The following is an 18,847-nucleotide window of genomic DNA, read 5'->3' as shown; positions in this document are numbered from 1 at the left end:
GTACCACCTGTTCTCAGTGCGCCGCGCTGTCTCCCCTCCGGTCCAGCGGCGGTGGTCTGACGGGAGGACCGGCTGCTGCGCTATCTGCAGGGCGGTGCGACGCACGGGAGGTGGCTGACGTCTCCACATTCGGTCACCGCACTGACGCAAGCAGCGCTTCGTCTCGCACGTCTCTGTAACCGGACGCCGGCGCGGTGTCAGCGCGGAATCTGCCACCTCCCGTCGCTGGCGGCGATATTCGAGTGGTCGCTCGTGATCTCACCGTGTCACGGGCGAGCGCCGCGCAGCAGCCGCCGCCGTCCGGTGGTGTCTCCTTGGGTCGGGTCGTTCACATGCGAGCCGGGCGGTGCAGTGACGGAAGCGGCCGGCAGTCGCCTCAAAGACTGATTATGTTACGGTTTATTCATATGGCGTTAACTTTGGATGAAAAAGAAACAAATTTCTTCCTTTTGGCTGCGATTCTCTGTCGAGGGCTGTCGCGAGTTCGTTTACCAACCATTCATGGTTCACCGATACTGAACTTCTAACACAAATACTGTCGCTGCCAATTCTTCACATATCCACAAGCATGCCACATTGATTGATGGCTTTCAATCTACGGGTATCCAAATCCAGGGCCACATCCCGATGACGTGGCTCGGCGTCTCACGCCAGGGACCATCAGTTTCCATCAGTGCCATGTCGCGGCTCCGTTTGGCGGCCGTCTCGCTCGCGGTCGTGCTGGATGGCACTCGTGCAGGGTGTTGACGTTCCGCTCGCTCTGCCGTGACGATGGACGCGCCGGGTGACGCCTGGTGACGGCACAGGCGTCACGGGAGCACGCCAGGGCGGAGAGGGATGTCGGCTGGAGCGGAGTGGGGGAGGGCTGGTTAGACTTGATTGATGTTGTCAGTGTCACAACAACCGGAGAGGTCCCTGGAATCTGGATATCACCTCACCTGTAATTCTTATTTGATGAATGTCTGAATCAGCGCCTGAATGACGCGGTCAGCTGTTCTCCCTTGTGGTAGCCAAGTGTCTAGGTGCTATCAGCTGCAAAACACCGTGATGTCCGTTACTGCAATGTCCATTTCCGACCACATGCCATTGTGGAGCTATGATCGCGGCTCCCGCACATCCTGTATCCCACACTCGGCCCCATCAGTGTCTGACCCGCTCCGCCCCTCTGTGTCCGCAGGGAGCTGTGGTCGGTATGGAGGAGCGCCACCGACCCGCGCCGCCGCCTGACCTATGACCGGGTCATCGGCCTCTTCCACGCCATGGACCTGTACCCGTCCAAGTCGCAGAGTAAGGCCGTGATCCCGTGACCTCGTGACCTCGCATGCCACCACCAAGGGCCGCCCTGGCTGCATGTGTGCTCACCACCGTCGCCCGGCTAACGTCGCCCAGGTAATACCTAACTCGGACGGCGCGCGACCCCGCCGGGTGTGACCCCGCCGACCCCGCTCACACGCCCCGCTCACCCGCTGTCTCCTCCGAATCGTCCGACTCGTGGCATCGGCTCACTCCGCTTCTTCACTCTCCCCTTCTTATTTCTTTTTCTCTTTTCGTCTATCTGTCGCCCGGTTTTTGCTGTTCATTTTTTGTAGCTCCCTAGTCGTTCGTCGTTTATGTCGTTTAAGTGTCTGACCTGCTACGTTGCAGCCTTTCCTTTGAACGGTCAAAGGCTTAAACGGTCCTGATTTGTTGTTTGTCTTGTTGTGATCATTGCATCATGACGCCTGTACGTCATATTTCCATCCATCTGTTTCTGTCAGTCTATGATCTGTCCGGCTGCCTGTGTCTGTCTGTCGCTGTTTCGCCGCGGTCGGCCCCGTTTGATGATTACGGAAATCACGGTCAGTGCGTCACTCTCCCTCTCTCACCGCTGACAGCCGCCTCCTCTCTCTCTGTCTGTCGCCTCTCTCGGTCGTCTGTTGTGGCGCCTGCCGTCCGTTGTCGCTGACGCTGTCGGTAGACCGTCCCGTACTCAGATAGACACACACACACACACCGACACACGCGCCGGCATCCTATTTGGCCACGCCTCACCGCTCTCCTGCAACCCCGACACGAGATTGACGCAATGGCTCTCAGTTGCCGAGCCACTAAGGGGTGACGTAGGTGGCTAAACGCTTGGACTGAGTGCAGGACTTAGCGATTAGCTTCAGGTTTAGTGTTTAACTTGAGGCGGTTTAGCTTGGCGGTAGGTGAGAAACGAGTTTGAGCAGCTCCACTTGCTGCAGTGTGTGACAGAGGGGTAGACGGAAGAAAAGCTCACGTTGTTGGTCTTCGCTCGGCAACAGAGCGGTGATGACGTCTCCGTGACCTGTGACGTCATCAGTGGCTCAACAGGTCAGAGTTGTGTCAATCACCCCGTGTGCCAAGGTGAGCTGTTTTTGCGTCACAGACCTCCTAGGGAACACAACTGCGCGCATTCGCTGGGTTCACTGGGAACACTGCAGTCGTGCGAGGTTGTGTGCAGCCCGGGCCGGTTTGGGTGCTGATGGCACAGGCGTTAGCCCGTTTGGCTAGAGACGACCGGTCTTCTACCCCTCCCCTCTCATTCCGTGAAGTTTGTTTGGAGGGGGCAGTCCAGACTGTTCTGTCCTCGTGTTTTGTCACGTGCCGCACTGGTGGGTGGCGAAACTAGCGCTGTTCATGTTATATGCAACTTTTATATGCAATGGAGCAACGCGTATCGCAGATTTTCATCGCTGTTTGGGATGCTTATGAAATGTTTTGATATAAATCTTGCATGCGTAGTGCTAGTTTATGGAAAAGCGCTTCCTTGTGAGCAATTTTCAGTGCATCAACAAGATAGCAAGCCCCTGGTCCTTACGGGTCTTCTTAAACTCGATGTTGTATAGACGTTTCAGTCGTTTGATCCTTTCTGGTCGCGGAGAGCCAGGGGGAGAGGACGGAGCGGTCAGATTGGGTAGAGACCTGTCCTCTGCTCAGGGCGGGGAGCGGGCAAAATGGGTGGAGTCCGCCCCTTATCCCGGGCAAAGGCGGGGCAGGGCAGTTTGTGGGCTGGGCGGCAGCCGACAGCAGGGTCAACCGCTTTCGCTGTGCAGCTCGGCTTGTTTATGCGCTGGCCGGCCGCCGCCCGGCTGCAATTCAATGAGCGACTCAGGGCGAGGGCGAGCCGGCAGTGGTGGACCGATAGGCGGTCTGTTAGGAGGCACAGGGCTATCTGATGACTGCGCCGGCCCGCCCGCGCTGTCCAGTCAGCACGGCGTCCTGAGTCCTGCCTTGACTCGACCTGACCTCTGGCTGTGACCCCGGCTGAGATATGTCTACTGCCTCCAAGCCCGGCCGGTCAATCTCGACAACTGCCCAAATATCCGACCGGGCCGTGCACAGTGCACACGCTGTTCACCCCATCCCAATTGGAGCAGCAGTGGGCTCTCTGTGGTCTCGCTTTTGCTGTTGTTGTCGGGTAAATATTAAATGACGGCTGAAGTTAGGTTGGGTGCCATCAACTCGCTACCTTACCGCTGCTTTGGCGTATGGCTATTAGCCCTGCCTATGTGGCTTCCGTCTACTATGGGGTGTGTGTCAGTCAGCGTCTTTGGGCCGATTTCTGGCCTGCTGTTTCGCCGCTGTCCCGATCCAAACGCAGCTTGTCGTCCTACTGTCCCACTTGTCCCATTGTCCCTCCGTTGCTACACTGCTGACTGCTGTCCCACTCTCAACGCTGTCCCACGGTTGTTTCGCCACTCCCACCTCTGTTCCAGCGCGCAGCCATCAATTTCCGAGCCGTCAGCCTGGCCAGATCAAGGTCACACCTCTCACGGAGTGTCCGAATCTGACGGTCCAGACCAAATGGTCCCGCAGTATGGCACTGTCCACGGGCGCTACGGCAGCACGACTGTAAATCAACGTCAGTCTGTGACGAGTCAGTCCTAATCCGTGTTCTCTTAAACAGAACAATGGGAGCAGGGAAAAAATAATGAATTAGCGTAGCACTAGCAGCGTCTGTTAAGTAAATCCACTTGTGCAATACGATGCAATATTCCTTTCCAGCAAAATGTTCCCTATTGTTTACCGAGTTAGCATATCGGAGTCACTTTATTTTCATACAGGTAGTGAGGATAAAGCAAATTATGTCGGCTAAGGCTGATTTTTTGTCTCAAGATGGCTTCCGATTACCTTGAAATCTTGTTATTGTGAGCTTTAATATTGTTTAGACTGATGACTGTCAGCTGACATCGTTCCATTGTCTGTGAACATAAGTCCTTGCTGACCAATTTTTCATGTTAGCTAAACGAAAATATTCCTTGTAAGTCGAACATACCTTCAGACATTTTGGCTGAAGATCGCGCGATGCCAGGTTTAGGCGAATGGTTGAAATCGCATGAGATCCATATTGAATTGTTTTCCGGATTCCAACAAACGTGCAGATTGTCTCGACACTTCTCGAGGCGCTGTAAATGTGTGGGCGCATGACACGAGCACTGGTATTCAGTCAAGAAGCTATCGTAATAAGTTGAATCAACTCACATGACCAGCTGATATCGGTGTAGCGGGTGAATTATTGATGCTACGTCATGACATGGCATCATTATATGACATTGTATGGATCACCTTGTGAAGTCACAAGCTCATGACTTCAGTCTGACTCCAGAACAAGCGCTTATGTAAAGTATGCGTGCTTGAGACTAACGCCATAAAAGCGTATCGTAAAGGTAGTAGCGACGGCGCAAACATGGCACTCGACCAGGTCCTTCTGGGAAGCGGGGGCCGGTTTGGTCACAGTGCGTGGGCGGACACTCCAGTGCGCCACGGCCAGTCAACGCTCGTTCGAGTGGACCGTGAGCCACGACTTCCTCACGCACCAGTGAGCTCGTGCCGCCGCGGCACCGTCTGATAGCCGGCGCAGCGGTGATGACTCCTGGTTATGTTTGTAACGTCATCTCACGTCATCTGCCGCCCACACACGGGATGATGCGGCCTGTTCGGAGAGTAGACGCGCTCCGAACAGAGTGCGTACGCACGCAGGGAACTCGCTCGCCCGAATTAGACAGGGGCATTGTCGGGCTTCCGTTATAGACCGTATGTCTGCAACACCTTGGTCCTTGGACATGGGCCATTGGGTGGCGGTGGCGTCCACAGCCGTTCTTTTGGAGGCCTTCCATCGAGTCCTTTCTCACTGACGTATTTATAAAGGTGTGGCCGGTAGAAGGTTATGTATCTGCTTAACCAAGGACAGCAAAAGCCGTGCCATTCACCTTGCCGGCTCACGGCTGTGGTTATTTTACGATGCGTTTTGCCACCGGCCACAAACCCCCAATAGCTGTAATCTGTAGTTGACAAGGTTCGTCTGACATGAACTGGGATTCACGTCACCGCTGGCTTCCATTGTCGGAATTCACTTCCTCGCCTCGTGGCGCTGCCTTGACAAGACGCGGAAGCTGAAGATACACGTTTCTAAGGACACTGCGAGTGCGACCATATGCACTTGCAGCGGTGGCCTTTTAACGTTGACGTCGCCAGTTGTCACCAGTTGTTGCCAGTGTCACTTTTTGAACTCGTTAGACCTCGCTCATTTTCAGTTCTGCTCTCGACCGCTTAGACTTCACCCACCAGTTACAGTCCGACAGCACCACCTACAACTACTTACAAGTTCGACCCTGGACCTGATGGACCCCACCCGCATCATAACTTTTTCACCTAGATAATACAGAGCGCCAGTCAGTCGACCCTGAGCGAGCATTGAGCAGGTATGACCCCACCCGTCTCGTATAGGCCGGGCAGATAAGACCCCTTCACAGCCAGCCAGCCAGTCAGTCTGGCGGGGCAGGGCCGGGCCCCAGCTGGGTAAACCATTGTATTCCGGAACCGATTAAGCCGGCCAAGATGTGTAGATGGCTGTGGCGGCTGGAGATCAGAGTTGAGATGACTGCGGAGCGTGGTCGACCAGTGCGAGACGAGCATTATGTGTCTGACAAGCTCATGATGGCATACATCGTGATGATGGGACAGCCGGCGAAGCTGTTCTCGCTTATGACCATGAGCTTTGTGTGCGTCCGTGTTGTAAATGTATCTCGGAGATGGCCGGATGTTACGTGTTCAGCCCACGCGCCGCGCCTAGAGTGTTGTTTAAAAAGGTATTTTTCTTTGTCGCTGTACCACGTTTGACACCCAGTGCCTGGTGTCTGCACTGATATCTACCACCTGAACACGCCAGGTGGATAGCCAGGGTTTGCTGAAGAGCGCAACGACGCCATTCTATCGAGCTATCCTGGACAGGTGTGGGACCTTTACCCATTTCCTAAGAAACCACCATCGAGCCAATCAGCCGGTACTTTTTGCCCTTTTTCGCCGATGGTCTGCCTGTTTTGGCCCCCTGCGGTGGCTCGTGACATCAGGGACATGGAAGGGGTGCCGATATTTCCGCCGCGTGCGCGGACCCCCTCCGCGTGGGCGCTGACCAACCTGTCAGTCTGTCGGACCGACATCTATGCTGCCTAAGCGGGCTGAAGCGATGGACGGATAGGGCAACTCTGCGCCGACCACGGCTAGCTGCCCGCGCCGCATTCCGGAAATGTGATCCCGTCATACCGAGTAACGCTACGTACTCGTGTCGAGCTGTTTCATTTGCGGCTCGTTTACGTATGTATGTATGCATGGTAACTATGTCAGCAGAACGCTGAAATGTTTATGTTTTACGGCAGTTCGTTCTAGCCAGCATGTGTACTGTATAGCTCAGAGTATTTGAAGATGCTGGACATGTTGTATATTCTTTGCCCTTTGGTCACTCAGAGCACACAAGCATCGCGCACTTCCTCGTAGCGGGGTGACTCTCGGCCCCTCTTCCGGTCACCGGCAGTTCGCTGGGAGGTGCGCCCGCTTTAGTCAGCCCACCCGCCCACCGCTCTGTTTCCGTTGGTGACTTGTTCTGTTTTCGGTGGTGACCACTACTGTTGACCAGGACTGTTGCTCGTCGTTTGTCGTCAGAGCTGTGTGGTCTCCGTCTACCACAGCCTTTGGCACGAGGCCGACGTTGCACCACCATGTCTGGAGGGCTTGTGTCCCCGCCCCTCCCCCTCGTCTTCCTCATACACAAGAGCGGCTGCCGTAAACCCGCCCGGAGGGGTTATTAGGTCATCGGGCGTTATATCAGTGCGTCGCACCGCGGCCTGCCATTGGTCGAAACTGGCGTCATCGGGGCCGATGAGTCGCCGCGCCCCGCCTCCGCTCCGCGTACGCGCTTGTCTTCGGCGGCGGCGGAGGAATCTGTGCATCATCGAGCGGAGCCGGCGACCGCGGCCCCGGCGAGACGTCCGTCAGTGGCCACCTGTCCCCGGCGGCTGTCGCACCACGGGCGTGGTCTGCCGGCACTTCACAGAGGGTCTGCGGTCTGCTGACACCCACCCCACTGTGAACCTGTTGGTCTACCGGCACCGCACCGAGGGTCTGCTGGCACTGCTGCCTGGCCCTATTGGTCTTCTGGCACTTCTGCCTGGTCCTGTTGGTCTGCCGATATTAGACCGTAGGCCTGCTGGTTTGCTGGCACTGTACCGTGGGCCTGTTGGTCTGCCGTTCCTCCGAGTCGGGTTGTTCGCTCATCAGTAGAGCCGCCACCGCCATGGCTACCGGTGGCAGGGATGGTGAGTAGGGGTCGGGACTTTCGCTGATCAGGTTTTGAAAGCGCTCACTTGTATAAAAAAGGAAGCGCTTTCTTTCTGCTAATTTTCTACGTTTTTCAAATTTGTAAGGCATTTTTTCCCACGCCAGGTATAAGCATTGAAAGACTATTTCATTTGAAATTTTAGAGAGAAAAACTTTTTTATATCTTAAATTTAAAACGATAGCCATAAGTAAGGACTCCGGTATGCATAACTAAGCTAGTTTCGTTCCAACTGATCACAGGATTGGGTGCTAGATAGCCCCCGATCTGTCCACTGAACCGCCACCGCCCTTGTTTGTTGTTTTGCACCAAGTGACTTGTTCTGGCTGTTGTCTGCCGCACCAGGGAAGAGCTGTCTCATGACCATTGCCTGAGGTCAAGTCAACTGTGCTTGAGGACAGATTGGTGGTTGATATCGTCTCAGAATATTTTGCTTCAATATTGCTTCAGCAAATTCCCATAGGCATGGTTCCAAAATAAGATACCTACTTTTCTCCTGCGAGCTATCTAAATCACGTCTATCATATCTCTAAAATTATTGGTTTTTGCCTCATTCACGGGTGGCAGGTCATATATCTGCACAACAATTCAAGCGGCACCTTCCAAAACTGGATTCCGATCTGTTCGCATCTGAGAGGATGCAGGTGTAGCTCGAATTGGTCCTGAATTTTCCATTTTCGTTAGCAGTTCTGAGCTCCTCTCAGGCTCTGCAAGCAGAACTGTTCTCGCTCTATCTTCGCTCTACAGAGTGGTTTCGCTCTGCAGATTCCTTAGGCAATTCTGCATCTCCCTGGCTTCACGGACCATGGCTGCCAGATAGCTGAGTGGAACCGGCTCCCCGGGGAAACGGGGAGAAGAGAGCCGATTCCGGCGACCCCGGCTCCGGCGGGGCGCTGCGGTTTCTCCGCGAGAAGGACGCCTCAGGTGATGAGGTGACCGTACCGGCGCCGCCGCTCGGGTATATGCTCGCTGACCACCGACCAGTGACGCCATGACTGGGGCCGTGACGCCATGGCTTGCAGATGCCGATCAGCGACCCAGTGCCTTACAACGCCCGCACTTTGCTCTGTTTTTTTTTTCTTATGGATTTTGATAGGCATTCAGAACACTGTTATACCTAATATTAGGTGACTGGATGGAGACAACCGTTCAGAAGCCGTAACAAATTACCCCAGTTAGACTTTTCTCGTAAGTTATCCACTGTCCAATCAATCACCGTCAAGATAATTCAACTGCCCAATCGGGGTTAGCGAATGAGGTAGCTTCAGACCGAGGTTCATGCCCGCTGCAGTCCCCAAATCTCGGATATGGCATTAATCATTCGAATCATAAGGTGGCAGGTGAAGCATTTTGCTTGTATTCCTTATTTGAAGGGGGTGAGAATGAGCCCCGTACATGAATTTAATGGCAGCTGCCGGCAATTTCCAGCGTTGATTGTGCAGATGCACTAAAGATCGTGCTGACCCTGATGAGTCCACCGCTGACCGCTATGCGACCCAGGTCAGAGGTCATGACAGTGCTATATTTCTTGACTGGCTGGCTTCTGTCTATGACTGGGCAAAGTTGTCATTGAAAACAGTTCATATTTATTGACATAATTCAAACAAACCCTTCAGTGAGCGTAAGCGATCGCACTGCAATTAGCATGGCGGCGGCGACTGCGCGGATTCTCAGTTCGGCTCTCAGAGTGGCAGTGCCTTCGTGGGCTCGTGCACAGCAGGTGAGGGTGGGAGTGGCAGTTTTTTCGGCTCGCCGAGCTGACATGTCACGGCAATGCGATCAGCCAGGATCGCTGTTTAACCGTGGGTGTAAACAAGGTCATAGCACGCGGTAGCCGGACACCATTTTTGCGCATAGCTACAAACCGGCTTAATCGCATCCGTCTTGGTCGTGACGTGATGATCGCAGCTGCGATCATGCATGCAAGCACAACATACCACGCTTGGGCGGAGTCTGCCGAATGCAAATCTGCGGTGTTCGAGTAGGTGGCTGATGGCCGTGTTGGTGATGTAATGTCGGTGAATGGCGGTCGGCCCGGGCCGGTCACGTGCCGCCGATCTGATCGGTCGGCCCTCACCGACAGACGCCCATATCGGGGGCCGAGCAGCCGGCCGGCGCGCATGGCACCGCGTCCGTCTTCCACCACCGGTCCTACTGCATAATGTATGACCGTCTATACCGGTGCGCGATAGCCGTGCTTTATTACGGACCCCCACAGAGGCGTGGCTGCCAACAGTTGTTCTATTGGCGCCGATTTCAAATCACCCCTGTGGTGGAATGCTAAAAGCGTGGCATGTTTTGCAGCGGTCACATGAAATGATCGCTATGCAAGGAGGAGCGCTTTACGTTCGTGTTTATGTGGCTGGATCGTTGAATTGCACCGTAATAGGCCGAACAGTAATAGCAATTCGGGGAAATTTAGTGGATATTGATAAATGGCTTTGCGGTAGTTGTTATTCAAAGCATATAAATGCTGACCTATCTGCCATCTTTGCAATCCCTCAGTGACCATGTCGTGCATGAACTGGTCTGATGCTCATGCATGCCCTTGGGATTTGCTTCAACTGATTTTGCCATTTGCGGCAGGGAAACTGAATATTCAGCAGTAGCTAGTCATTCATACCCACATCTTTGGTCTACTTTATAATTTGGGCTTTTATTTAAGCGGCCATAGATTACAGCATTACGGAGGAGTCTAATATGGAGTAGTCCATGAAGCGGCCTTTGCTCATAGGCGGCGGAACGGGGAGGGCACCGGGGCACCGTGCCACCCTATGATTTTGGCATTTCAACATTAGCCCTATGGGCGTTACATAGAAAGAGCGGGACCAAAAGTCGTCAGTGCCCCCCTCCCCCTCAATTGAAGGTGTTCCGCCGCTACTGCCTTTGCTGGGGGATTTCCTCTTACATGTGTGTCCATGTCTGTCCTATATTCACCCTATTTGCAATATACCTATGAAGTGTCTTATAGTCAAAAGCAATACGTTGCATATTTTAATTTGACGTGCTCGTGAAAGGGCTTGTTGGCAGTCGAGGTTACCGATCACTTGAATACCGATCACCGATCACTTTGATCCAACTTTAGAGAGAGAAAATATATGAAAAAATGACCTCTCCTCGACATTTAAAAATTATTTGAATAGCCAAATATTACTGTATTGATATTTCGACCAACAGGTCTTCTTCAGAATAAGACAATGTACACAATTGTACGAGAACGAGAATACAATAATTGATGCAGCAGACTTATTCCCGCGGTTTTCAAATTCAAAAATTAGCGCGGTTTATCTCGCGCTCATAAAACAGTGGTACAACCTTTTTAACAACTTCAAAATATCACAGAATATGCATGAAAACACATCGCTTGACACATCGAGTTCAAAGGTCAACACTCTAAAGTCAAAGGTCAAAGCACTAGGTTCAAATGCCAGACAAGAAGGTCGAGTTCAAGGTTAGAGTTCAACGTATCCATGACCATCAAGGTCAAAACATACTATACTAGGTATATTTGACCTTGATGGTCATGGATACGTTAAACTCTAACCTTGAACTCGACCTTCTTGTCTGGCATTTGAACCTAGTGCTTTGACCTTTGACTTTAGAGTGTTGACCTTTGAACTCGATGTGTCAAGCGATGTGTTTTCATGCATATTCTGTGATATTTTGAAGTTGTTAAAAAGGTTGTACCACTGTTTTATGAGCGCGAGATAAACCGCGCTAATTTTTGAATTTGAAAACCGCGGGAATAAGTCTGCTGCATCAATTATTGTATTCTCGTTCTCGTACAATTGTGTACATTGTCTTATTCTGAAGAAGACCTGTTGGTCGAAATATCAATTCAGTAATATTTGGCTATTCAAATAATTTTTAAATGTCGAGGAGAGGTCATTTTTTCATATATTTTCTCTCTCTAATATTCATAATGTTCCTCGCAAGAGCGCTCCAAAGAATAAATTGATCCAACTTTTATTTATTGAATCGTTTTCTTCCATGTTTTCATACAGGGCTATCACGCCGTTTTGTAAAACGTGAAAGTGGTGAACCATTATGCGTTACTTGTACCTAACGTGTAGGTATGTGGTACCTAACGTTACCTATCATTAGCGGTTATCTTTTTCTTTTCATTTACCTGTTACAAAAAGACGAAACGTTTCACGAAATTCTTAGCTGAATATTTGATATAGTATGTTGTCCAAGAAAAACCCCAAGTTTTGTTTTTTCGCAGAAATCAGAACTGATAAACGGCTTCAACGACATTGGTTTTTCTCAGACTCCTGCCAAAGTTTTTCGTTTTCGTCTTCGTTCTATAGAGCAAAATGAATATATTCCACTCGTAATATTTGTCATCCTTTTTGAAATTTTAAAGTGTTCTCCAAATCCTGTCATGGTTCCGTTCAAATAGTGACATCAGTCCCCGTTAGGTCTATGTTTGTTGATTCCCTTTGGTATCCGGTCCAGCCATAGCACATACCGGGCATTTTCGTCTGCTCATACCCCCAGTCACTCAGTATTTCGTGAAACAGCCTGTGTGACTCTGCACACGTGTGAGGCGACGGATAGTTCTCACACTATGTGGAAGGCAACTATATAATTGTGACGCACTGTGCAACATACCAGGTGTCCGACATGCATTGCTACTGTTATGTTTCCGTTTTCGGCGAGTCATTTTTTGTAGGGTTTCAAAAAGGTCCAAGTGCCAGAGCCTTTTAGTTCACACTAGAAGGCCGTGTGAACGGACGTCACGACATGATGGCACTCGTGACGCACACCATATTTGTTCGTTGAAGCCCATACTTTACAGCAGTGCGGAGTATTTTTGGATTCCTATATTTACGGCTCTCTCAGAAAAGGAGTAGACCGTGAAGGATATCGGAAACGTTACGGCCTCTGCTAATGCCGCCTAATGCGCCTGACTGCGCTCCCGCCATGCAGCAATGGATGAGCTTTGTGACGCACTGCTTTTGTCAGGTGTACGACGTGAGACACAATGCTTTCCGCGCTTGCATCTGCTTTTTCAAGAGTGGCAGTCTTTGGTTTCCCTGCTGTCGGTCTTGTACGTTTCGCGTCCTGTTTGTTGTGCTAGAATCGAAGCACATATTTTTGTTTTATGATGTAGCGGACTGACTCCTGGCTAAGCAATGCCCTGATAATGCCTCACAGACTCACTGCGCCGCGCTAATCGAGATATCTGTCTCACGCCTCCAGTGTGTATTTTGGCACGTGTCACGCGGCGCGCGGCCTCATTGATGGTCGCCGATCGAGCTCGTACTGGCGTCAGCCGCACGGAGAGATTATTTGTAGTCTGCAGTGGGCACCGTCGGCAATGGACGGGGTCGGTCAGAGTGGAAAACCTGCCGCCGCCCGCCGGGAAACCCATTATTTACCCGAATGGTGCCTTTGAAAACGCTGGTCTGATTTTCGAAAGGCCCGATTACGCTGCCTCGGCCGGGAAATTTTGAAGATCTCTGATGCCGACTTAGACTCACGAGGGCGCCATGTTATTGGATGGTATATTTTTAACTAGATTACGATCAAAGTGGCGATTTGCCTGCGTCACGTAGGCATTGAATCACCTCCCGAAGTGTGGGTTCTGGATTTGTGTGAATGTCTGTGGCGCATGTTGTGTGCTCTAGTTGGCCAGAATCTCGTGGTTTGTGAGCTCGGCGTCGTATGGGTGCCGTCACGAACTCGGCTGACGTGACTGCTAAGTAGAACCGTCGGTGTCATGCCAGGTATACGGCACGGTAGGCTCCAAGCACGGTGGAATCGGCACCCGCGCTGTCCCTATTTACGACCATCGTTCCACTGGGTATGCCCCTGCCCGATCGCACCCCATCAGTGCGTTCCTGTGGTGTCAAATGTTGTGATCTTTCCTCGGCGAACGGCGTACGCGTGTCGCCCTCTGGCTCCGGCCGGCAAACGGCTCAACAAGGTTCCGTGCTATATCACTCGTCGCGTCAGGTACGGCGCAGTGTAAACGAGCCTGCAGAATACTTTTGTCAGCCCCGTTTCTTTTCTGTAGAGTTCAAAGCACCTAGCGGAAAATCTAAACAGTAGGGGTCGGGTTCGCCGGATTTTCCAGATTCGCGCGAATTCCGCATGTCGTAGCTTCACACCTTCTGGGTTTCGTATACACAGCGGTAACGGACATTGGTCTTCCACTCTCATTCTGCTAACCGTCGGTGATCCGTCCGCGCTTCCCTGGCCCGGCTCTGTTCTGGCCACGACCATCCCTCGTCCATTGGCCCGCGCCGACCCTCCGTGGGCCAGTGACGGCCCTCAGCGCCACCACCGCCCATCCGTCTCCACCGTCGTCTTATCTGCCGATCGGCCGTGTAGTTCCGCGTGGCGCGCGGGCCGCGGTGTCCCCCGGCACACACGTGCCCGCTGTGACCCTCCGCGGCGGTATCTGCTCTGAGCGATACGCCGGCTGCTGACAGCCGTCCGCCAGCGGTTGATCGCTCCCCGGCGGCCGTACAGACGTCAGACGTGCCTTGCATCAGCCCAACGTAAGAGCCTGTGCAAAGAGTTCTCTATGATCCGCCCGCCCCTGATTGAGCCCCCTAACACCGGCGGGGGTAGCTATCAGGGCCAGGCTCTTTTATTTCGTTATTTCTTTTTGGGTACACCGGCCGGTGCAGGTGGAGCTCCCGTTCGGGTCCGGGCTGGCTAAAGGTCCGGCTAAAGGTCATGCCAGCGGCGGTAGCGACAGAGTGAGGCCGGTGGCGGAGCCGCACCGGTGGCCCGGTAGTCTCGGTCTGGGCGGTTTTCCCCACTACGGCCGGCCTGCCTCAATACTCGGCGCCGACCGCGCTCCGTCGCTGGCTCCGACCGAACGCGGCGGACCGGCTGTCGCGCCAACCGCCGCCGCCCCCGCTCCGGGCGAGGGGCGTGTGACCTGGCCTCGAGGTCACCGCCGTCGCGCGGGTCATCTGCCAGCCATGCGGGTATGAATAATAAGTTTCCATCCTAGCAGCGGTCTCATACAAACATCATATGTATTTTGTGTCACGACGAACGTTCACGAACTGCCCTGGAACACTTCCTGTGTTTTCGTGCAGACTGGTGCTGATTTTTGCACGAGCGCTGACGCGCAGCAGTGGCGCCTTTCGTCCGGGTCATGCGCCCGGTGCCGGGCAGAGGACGCAGGCTGCTGACATGCATCCTCGCTCGCCCGCGGAAGTGAGCACAGCAGCGTCCGCTGATGCGGTCCTCGTATCGCGCCGTCTTCCTGAACTGCTTACGTTGTCTGGCGGCCGCAGACTGCGCCCTTCCTGGCAACTGACAACTGCGCAACCGGCCGCAATGCGCGATTTGCCGTCTCAATGGCGGGAGCATACGACCGTGCTTTCATTGAGAACGTGGGATGCTGGAGTATGAAGGATATGTCTGTACGAACTAGCGCGTTTTGAAAGGCCTGGCGCATACTTTCTAACTAGTTTCTTTCACATTTAGTCGGAACATTGAACTCAGGCATCTGAGATAATGTTCCGCTTGTAAGTGCTTCTCTGAAAATTGTGGTGTGGAATTATGTAATCAGTAATCACGCAGCAATTGACCTGCGGGCTGTGGCATTGCACTTTCTCGCTGCACCTTTCAGTTAATGAATGAATGCCGGCAGACGAGGAATCTGACATCTTTAAGTTCATTCTCAATCATGAAATTGTGTGGACGCATCGATTCCGTATTCTATTTAATTGCCTGCTCAGGGAAGTATTAAGATATCTTCCAATTCAACCCCAGTTTGGATTCCGTCCCAACAATTAGAAGCACCGGTTATTGCATGGCGGCGCCGGTCCACCTCAGTCCTCAGCAGAACACCCCTCCTCTCAGCGGCGGGCGACCGACTGCCCGCCGTCGGCCTCACCGAGCCGCCGTCTCGGTCGTCAGCCGTTAGTTCGTCCAATCTCCGCTAGGGCGGCACTAGCGTCGCCGCACCTTGGTGCGGACGCCGAGCGCGGCGGACGCCAGTTGAGCGCGGTCGGTGCTACGGTAGGCGTCGTGGCGAGCCAGGACCGCGTTCAGTGACCGGCACCATGGGCGCCATGTCCTACACTAGCGTCCCGACCCGACACATTGGCCGATACGAGAAGCTGCCCCGTTCCAGCGGGCGCGCGCAGCGCAAACATCCCGTGCACGCGGAGGCACCCCGTGCCGTGCGCCGCGCCAGGCCCAGGAGAGGGAAGCGCGACGGAAAGGGTACGTTCTCGTCTGATCAGGCTGGTGTTGGTGTGGGTCCCGCTTGTAAACAGTGACTGTTGAGTTCATTCCTGTGCCTTTTGTGTGGTGTGCTTGCTGGTCGTCGACTCTTGATTCTGCTCACTTGGTAACTGATTCTCTCCCCTGGCGCGGCCGGTGTTCCCTTGTGTTAGCGGTGTCGGCACTGCCCTTTGCCGACTGTCAGCTGTGCGGCGCTGTGCAGTGGACAGACTCTGTGCCCGTGACTGTCACACACACCAGCCCCGCTGTACCCGTCTGTCCGCTGTAGTCAGTCAGCCGTGGCACTACCTGTCTCCAGTCGAGCGCGGTGATCGGCCTCTCACTGCCGCGCGGTGTGTGAGCAGGTAACCAAGTGAGGCAGAGGACGGGAGCTCGATTCTCCCGGCAGAGTGGGCGGGCGGCGGTAGCAGGTGACGCGGTACCTGGGAGGCTCTCTCTCCGCCTGTCGCCTCCATCGCTGCCCCGACCAGCTGCTGTATTCCGGTGACAGATACCGCCGGCCGGCGCTGTTGACTTACAGCCCACAGCCTCGCCGGCCGGCCGATATCGCACCTCCGCTGTCCGGCCGCGCGATAATATGGTCTTTAAATATCGACATGGTGCCGCGGCCGAGTTAGCTCTGGCTCCGGCTGTCGCCTCGGTACGTGCCAGCGTCAGCCAAGTGGAGCGGCCGTTCAGAGCTGCCCGGAGACAACTTTGAGCTCATTGTTTGGTTCTCCTGAGTGCGTCAGTCGGCGTTCTAAATCGGTGCCGGCCGCGCCCCGTTCGCCTTTGAGGCGGCGGCGGTGCCGGGTGGGCCGTGTGTCAGCGCCGCTCCGTTTAGGAGTGGCGGCCGAGCTGCGTGGGCCGACCGGCGATATTTTGGGCCGTCCTGGCCGCCTGCCACCGAGGCCGGGCTGGGCTGACGGCGGCGGCGCCGGGGGTCCGGAGAGCGGCCAGCTCTCCCGCCGGCAACAGCCCCCAGGCGAGCTCGATGACGTACAGTCCAGAACGGCTCGGCCGGAAAACGGTCGGCGGTGGCAGCCGGGCCGTGTAGCCAGGATGTGTCGGACCGGCTAAAAATGGTGGAAAGTACCCAGGCTGGACACCGGTGTAGTACACGGGAATTGTTTAGGCGGTGACAAGTATGTCGTTGTTTATCCTCGGCGGGATTGCACCTGCCGGCGCACCTGTGGTTGCGAGCTGTTTCAGCGGCGCTGGCCTGGCTCCGGCTCCGGACTCCGGCACTGGAGGCTCACCAAACCAGCTCCGGAGGTCACACACAAAAACCGACAGCCTGTTTATTTCACGTGTCTCGGACATGCCGTCATTGAGCGCGTCTGCCGCTGGTGTCCGCCAAGGACAGTGCCGGGGCCGGTAGCTGGCGGTCGGAGCGGCGGCGGGACGCGCGCGGCGCCCGCCAGGCGGCAGCAGGTGCCGGTCGTGGGTACCGGCCGAGCGGCGCCAGCCTTTTACGGAGACGCCGCGCCGTCAGGTGCGCCAATTGGCTCCGGCGGCCCTCCTAATGGGTCCATGGTGACGCAACGGACGTCATGCAGCGCCGCTGGGCTCCGTAATGTTGACCCTGGATGGACTGACGTCAACCGGCTGCAGCCATTTGCAGCAGCGGCCGGGGACAGCAGGTTAGAACGGATGCCGCCGCGGCACGCCAGCCGATTCCTGAGAAAGGGGAGCCCGGCCCCTAGTAACCAGCAGGTTTTGCACGCGGTCTGGGTGACGCTGTACCTCCCCAGTCCCCATGTGACTGTCTCTGTGCTGTGTCTGTCCCTCAGTGTGCGCGTATCTCACATCTCCCGTCGGTGACCGTTTTCCCACCTCTGACCATCCGTTCTCTCCTATCTGTTGCAGTTCAGGAGATGGTGCACTCGAGCCGTGACTGCTCGACACGCACCGCGGACGAGATGACGTTCGCCTCCTTCTGCCTCTTCGTCAACAACCTCAAAAAGTAAGTGTCCGCTCCACCAGCGGGCGGGGAGGGCGGGCCGAGTCCAGAGGACGCCTTATCGCGTCTCTGCGACTTCAGGCGGGTGTGTCGGAGCAGTTGCCATGCCACTATCGGTCGCGGCGATACCACAAAACGGCACTGTTTTTGTCAGAAGGCGAGCTTCTGTTGGCGGCGATACGGAATCTGAGCTGCCTCGTGAAACGCTCGCCGCGAAAGCTCCTAAAAGCCGTCTCACGCGACGGCTGGTGTCGTGTCGCCGCGCCGTCCTTGGCGCTGGCTGGAGGACGGACGCGCTGTAGGCCGCTCTTGAGGCCAGCTGCGCGCGAGCTTTCACCAAGTAATGACCGGGTCACGCGCGCAGGACAGCTCATGGTCCGTCCGAGTCACGGCAGCCCGGCTTAGGGCGATAATCTGCCGGCCGTCGGCGGACAGCTCGTTATCACGCCCCGTTCCCGTAAGGCCTGGGAGAGAGGAGCTCAGGGACAAAGGCCGTAAAACTCTGACAACTGTCACATCTTTTTGGAGTGCAAAACGGTCCTCGTGCAAAGGACATTTTTGGGTGTTTCCGCATGCAGTTTGTGCTAGCTGAATGTTCCGCTAATTGGAAAGCCCTCGACCGGTGGTTCCTCGTGCCCAAATTCGGCGGATACACACTTTTGGTTCCCAGCTGAGCGTTATCGCGCTTAACCGTGCTTTGACCTACGTCGCGGTACCAAAAACCAGCTTCAGCCGCCAGGCGGTGATAGCGATGGCGCCGCGGGTTCGGCTGAAAGACCCCGGACAGTCGAGCCTCCTTCGTGACCCCGCGGAGCCATCGGAGGCGCCAGGGCCGACTGGGCGCAGCTGTGACGACAGACAGCCACACAGGTGTGCGCCGACGGGTCACATGTTATCGTACCGCCGTGGTGATACGCAGTGACCCACTCTAACGCGCGCCGGAGCTGGGCGGAGCGGCTCTGGCCCGACGTCTGAGGGTGAAGTGTGCCGCCACAATCGCGACAGCTTACGTAAATGAGAGCGATGAACGGGCAGAGGCCGGCATTTCACCGATAGGCCAGGATGTGGCC

The 18,847-nt window shown here is 54.9% G+C and overlaps 1 protein-coding gene across 8 annotated transcripts in view; it reads left to right on the top strand.

Moving 5' to 3' along the window:
* The window catches only part of LOC122373284, a 111,048-nt gene that overhangs the window by 86,520 nt on the left and 5,681 nt on the right, over positions 1–18,847 (top strand). For 4 of the 8 annotated variants that reach the window (XM_043351204.1, XM_043351206.1, XM_043351205.1 and 1 more), the window contains exons 2-3: positions 1,178–1,287; positions 17,684–17,780. In XM_043351204.1, the coding sequence (XP_043207139.1) occupies positions 1,178–1,287; positions 17,684–17,780 (207 nt within the window). Of the gene's footprint in view, positions 1–1,177; positions 1,390–15,577; positions 15,815–17,683; positions 17,781–18,847 lie in introns of those variants that run through there. The other 4 variants (XM_043351207.1, XM_043351208.1, XM_043351209.1 and 1 more) reach the window with 2 other exon arrangements.

Source organism: Amphibalanus amphitrite, unplaced genomic scaffold (genome assembly GCF_019059575.1).
Source record: "Amphibalanus amphitrite isolate SeventyFive unplaced genomic scaffold, NRLGWU_Aamphi_draft 001472F_arrow, whole genome shotgun sequence".
In the NCBI taxonomy this organism is placed as follows: domain Eukaryota; kingdom Metazoa; phylum Arthropoda; class Thecostraca; order Balanomorpha; family Balanidae; genus Amphibalanus; species Amphibalanus amphitrite.
Note: the sequence above shows the minus strand (reverse complement) of the source record. Positions and strands in the feature narration are given on the sequence as shown.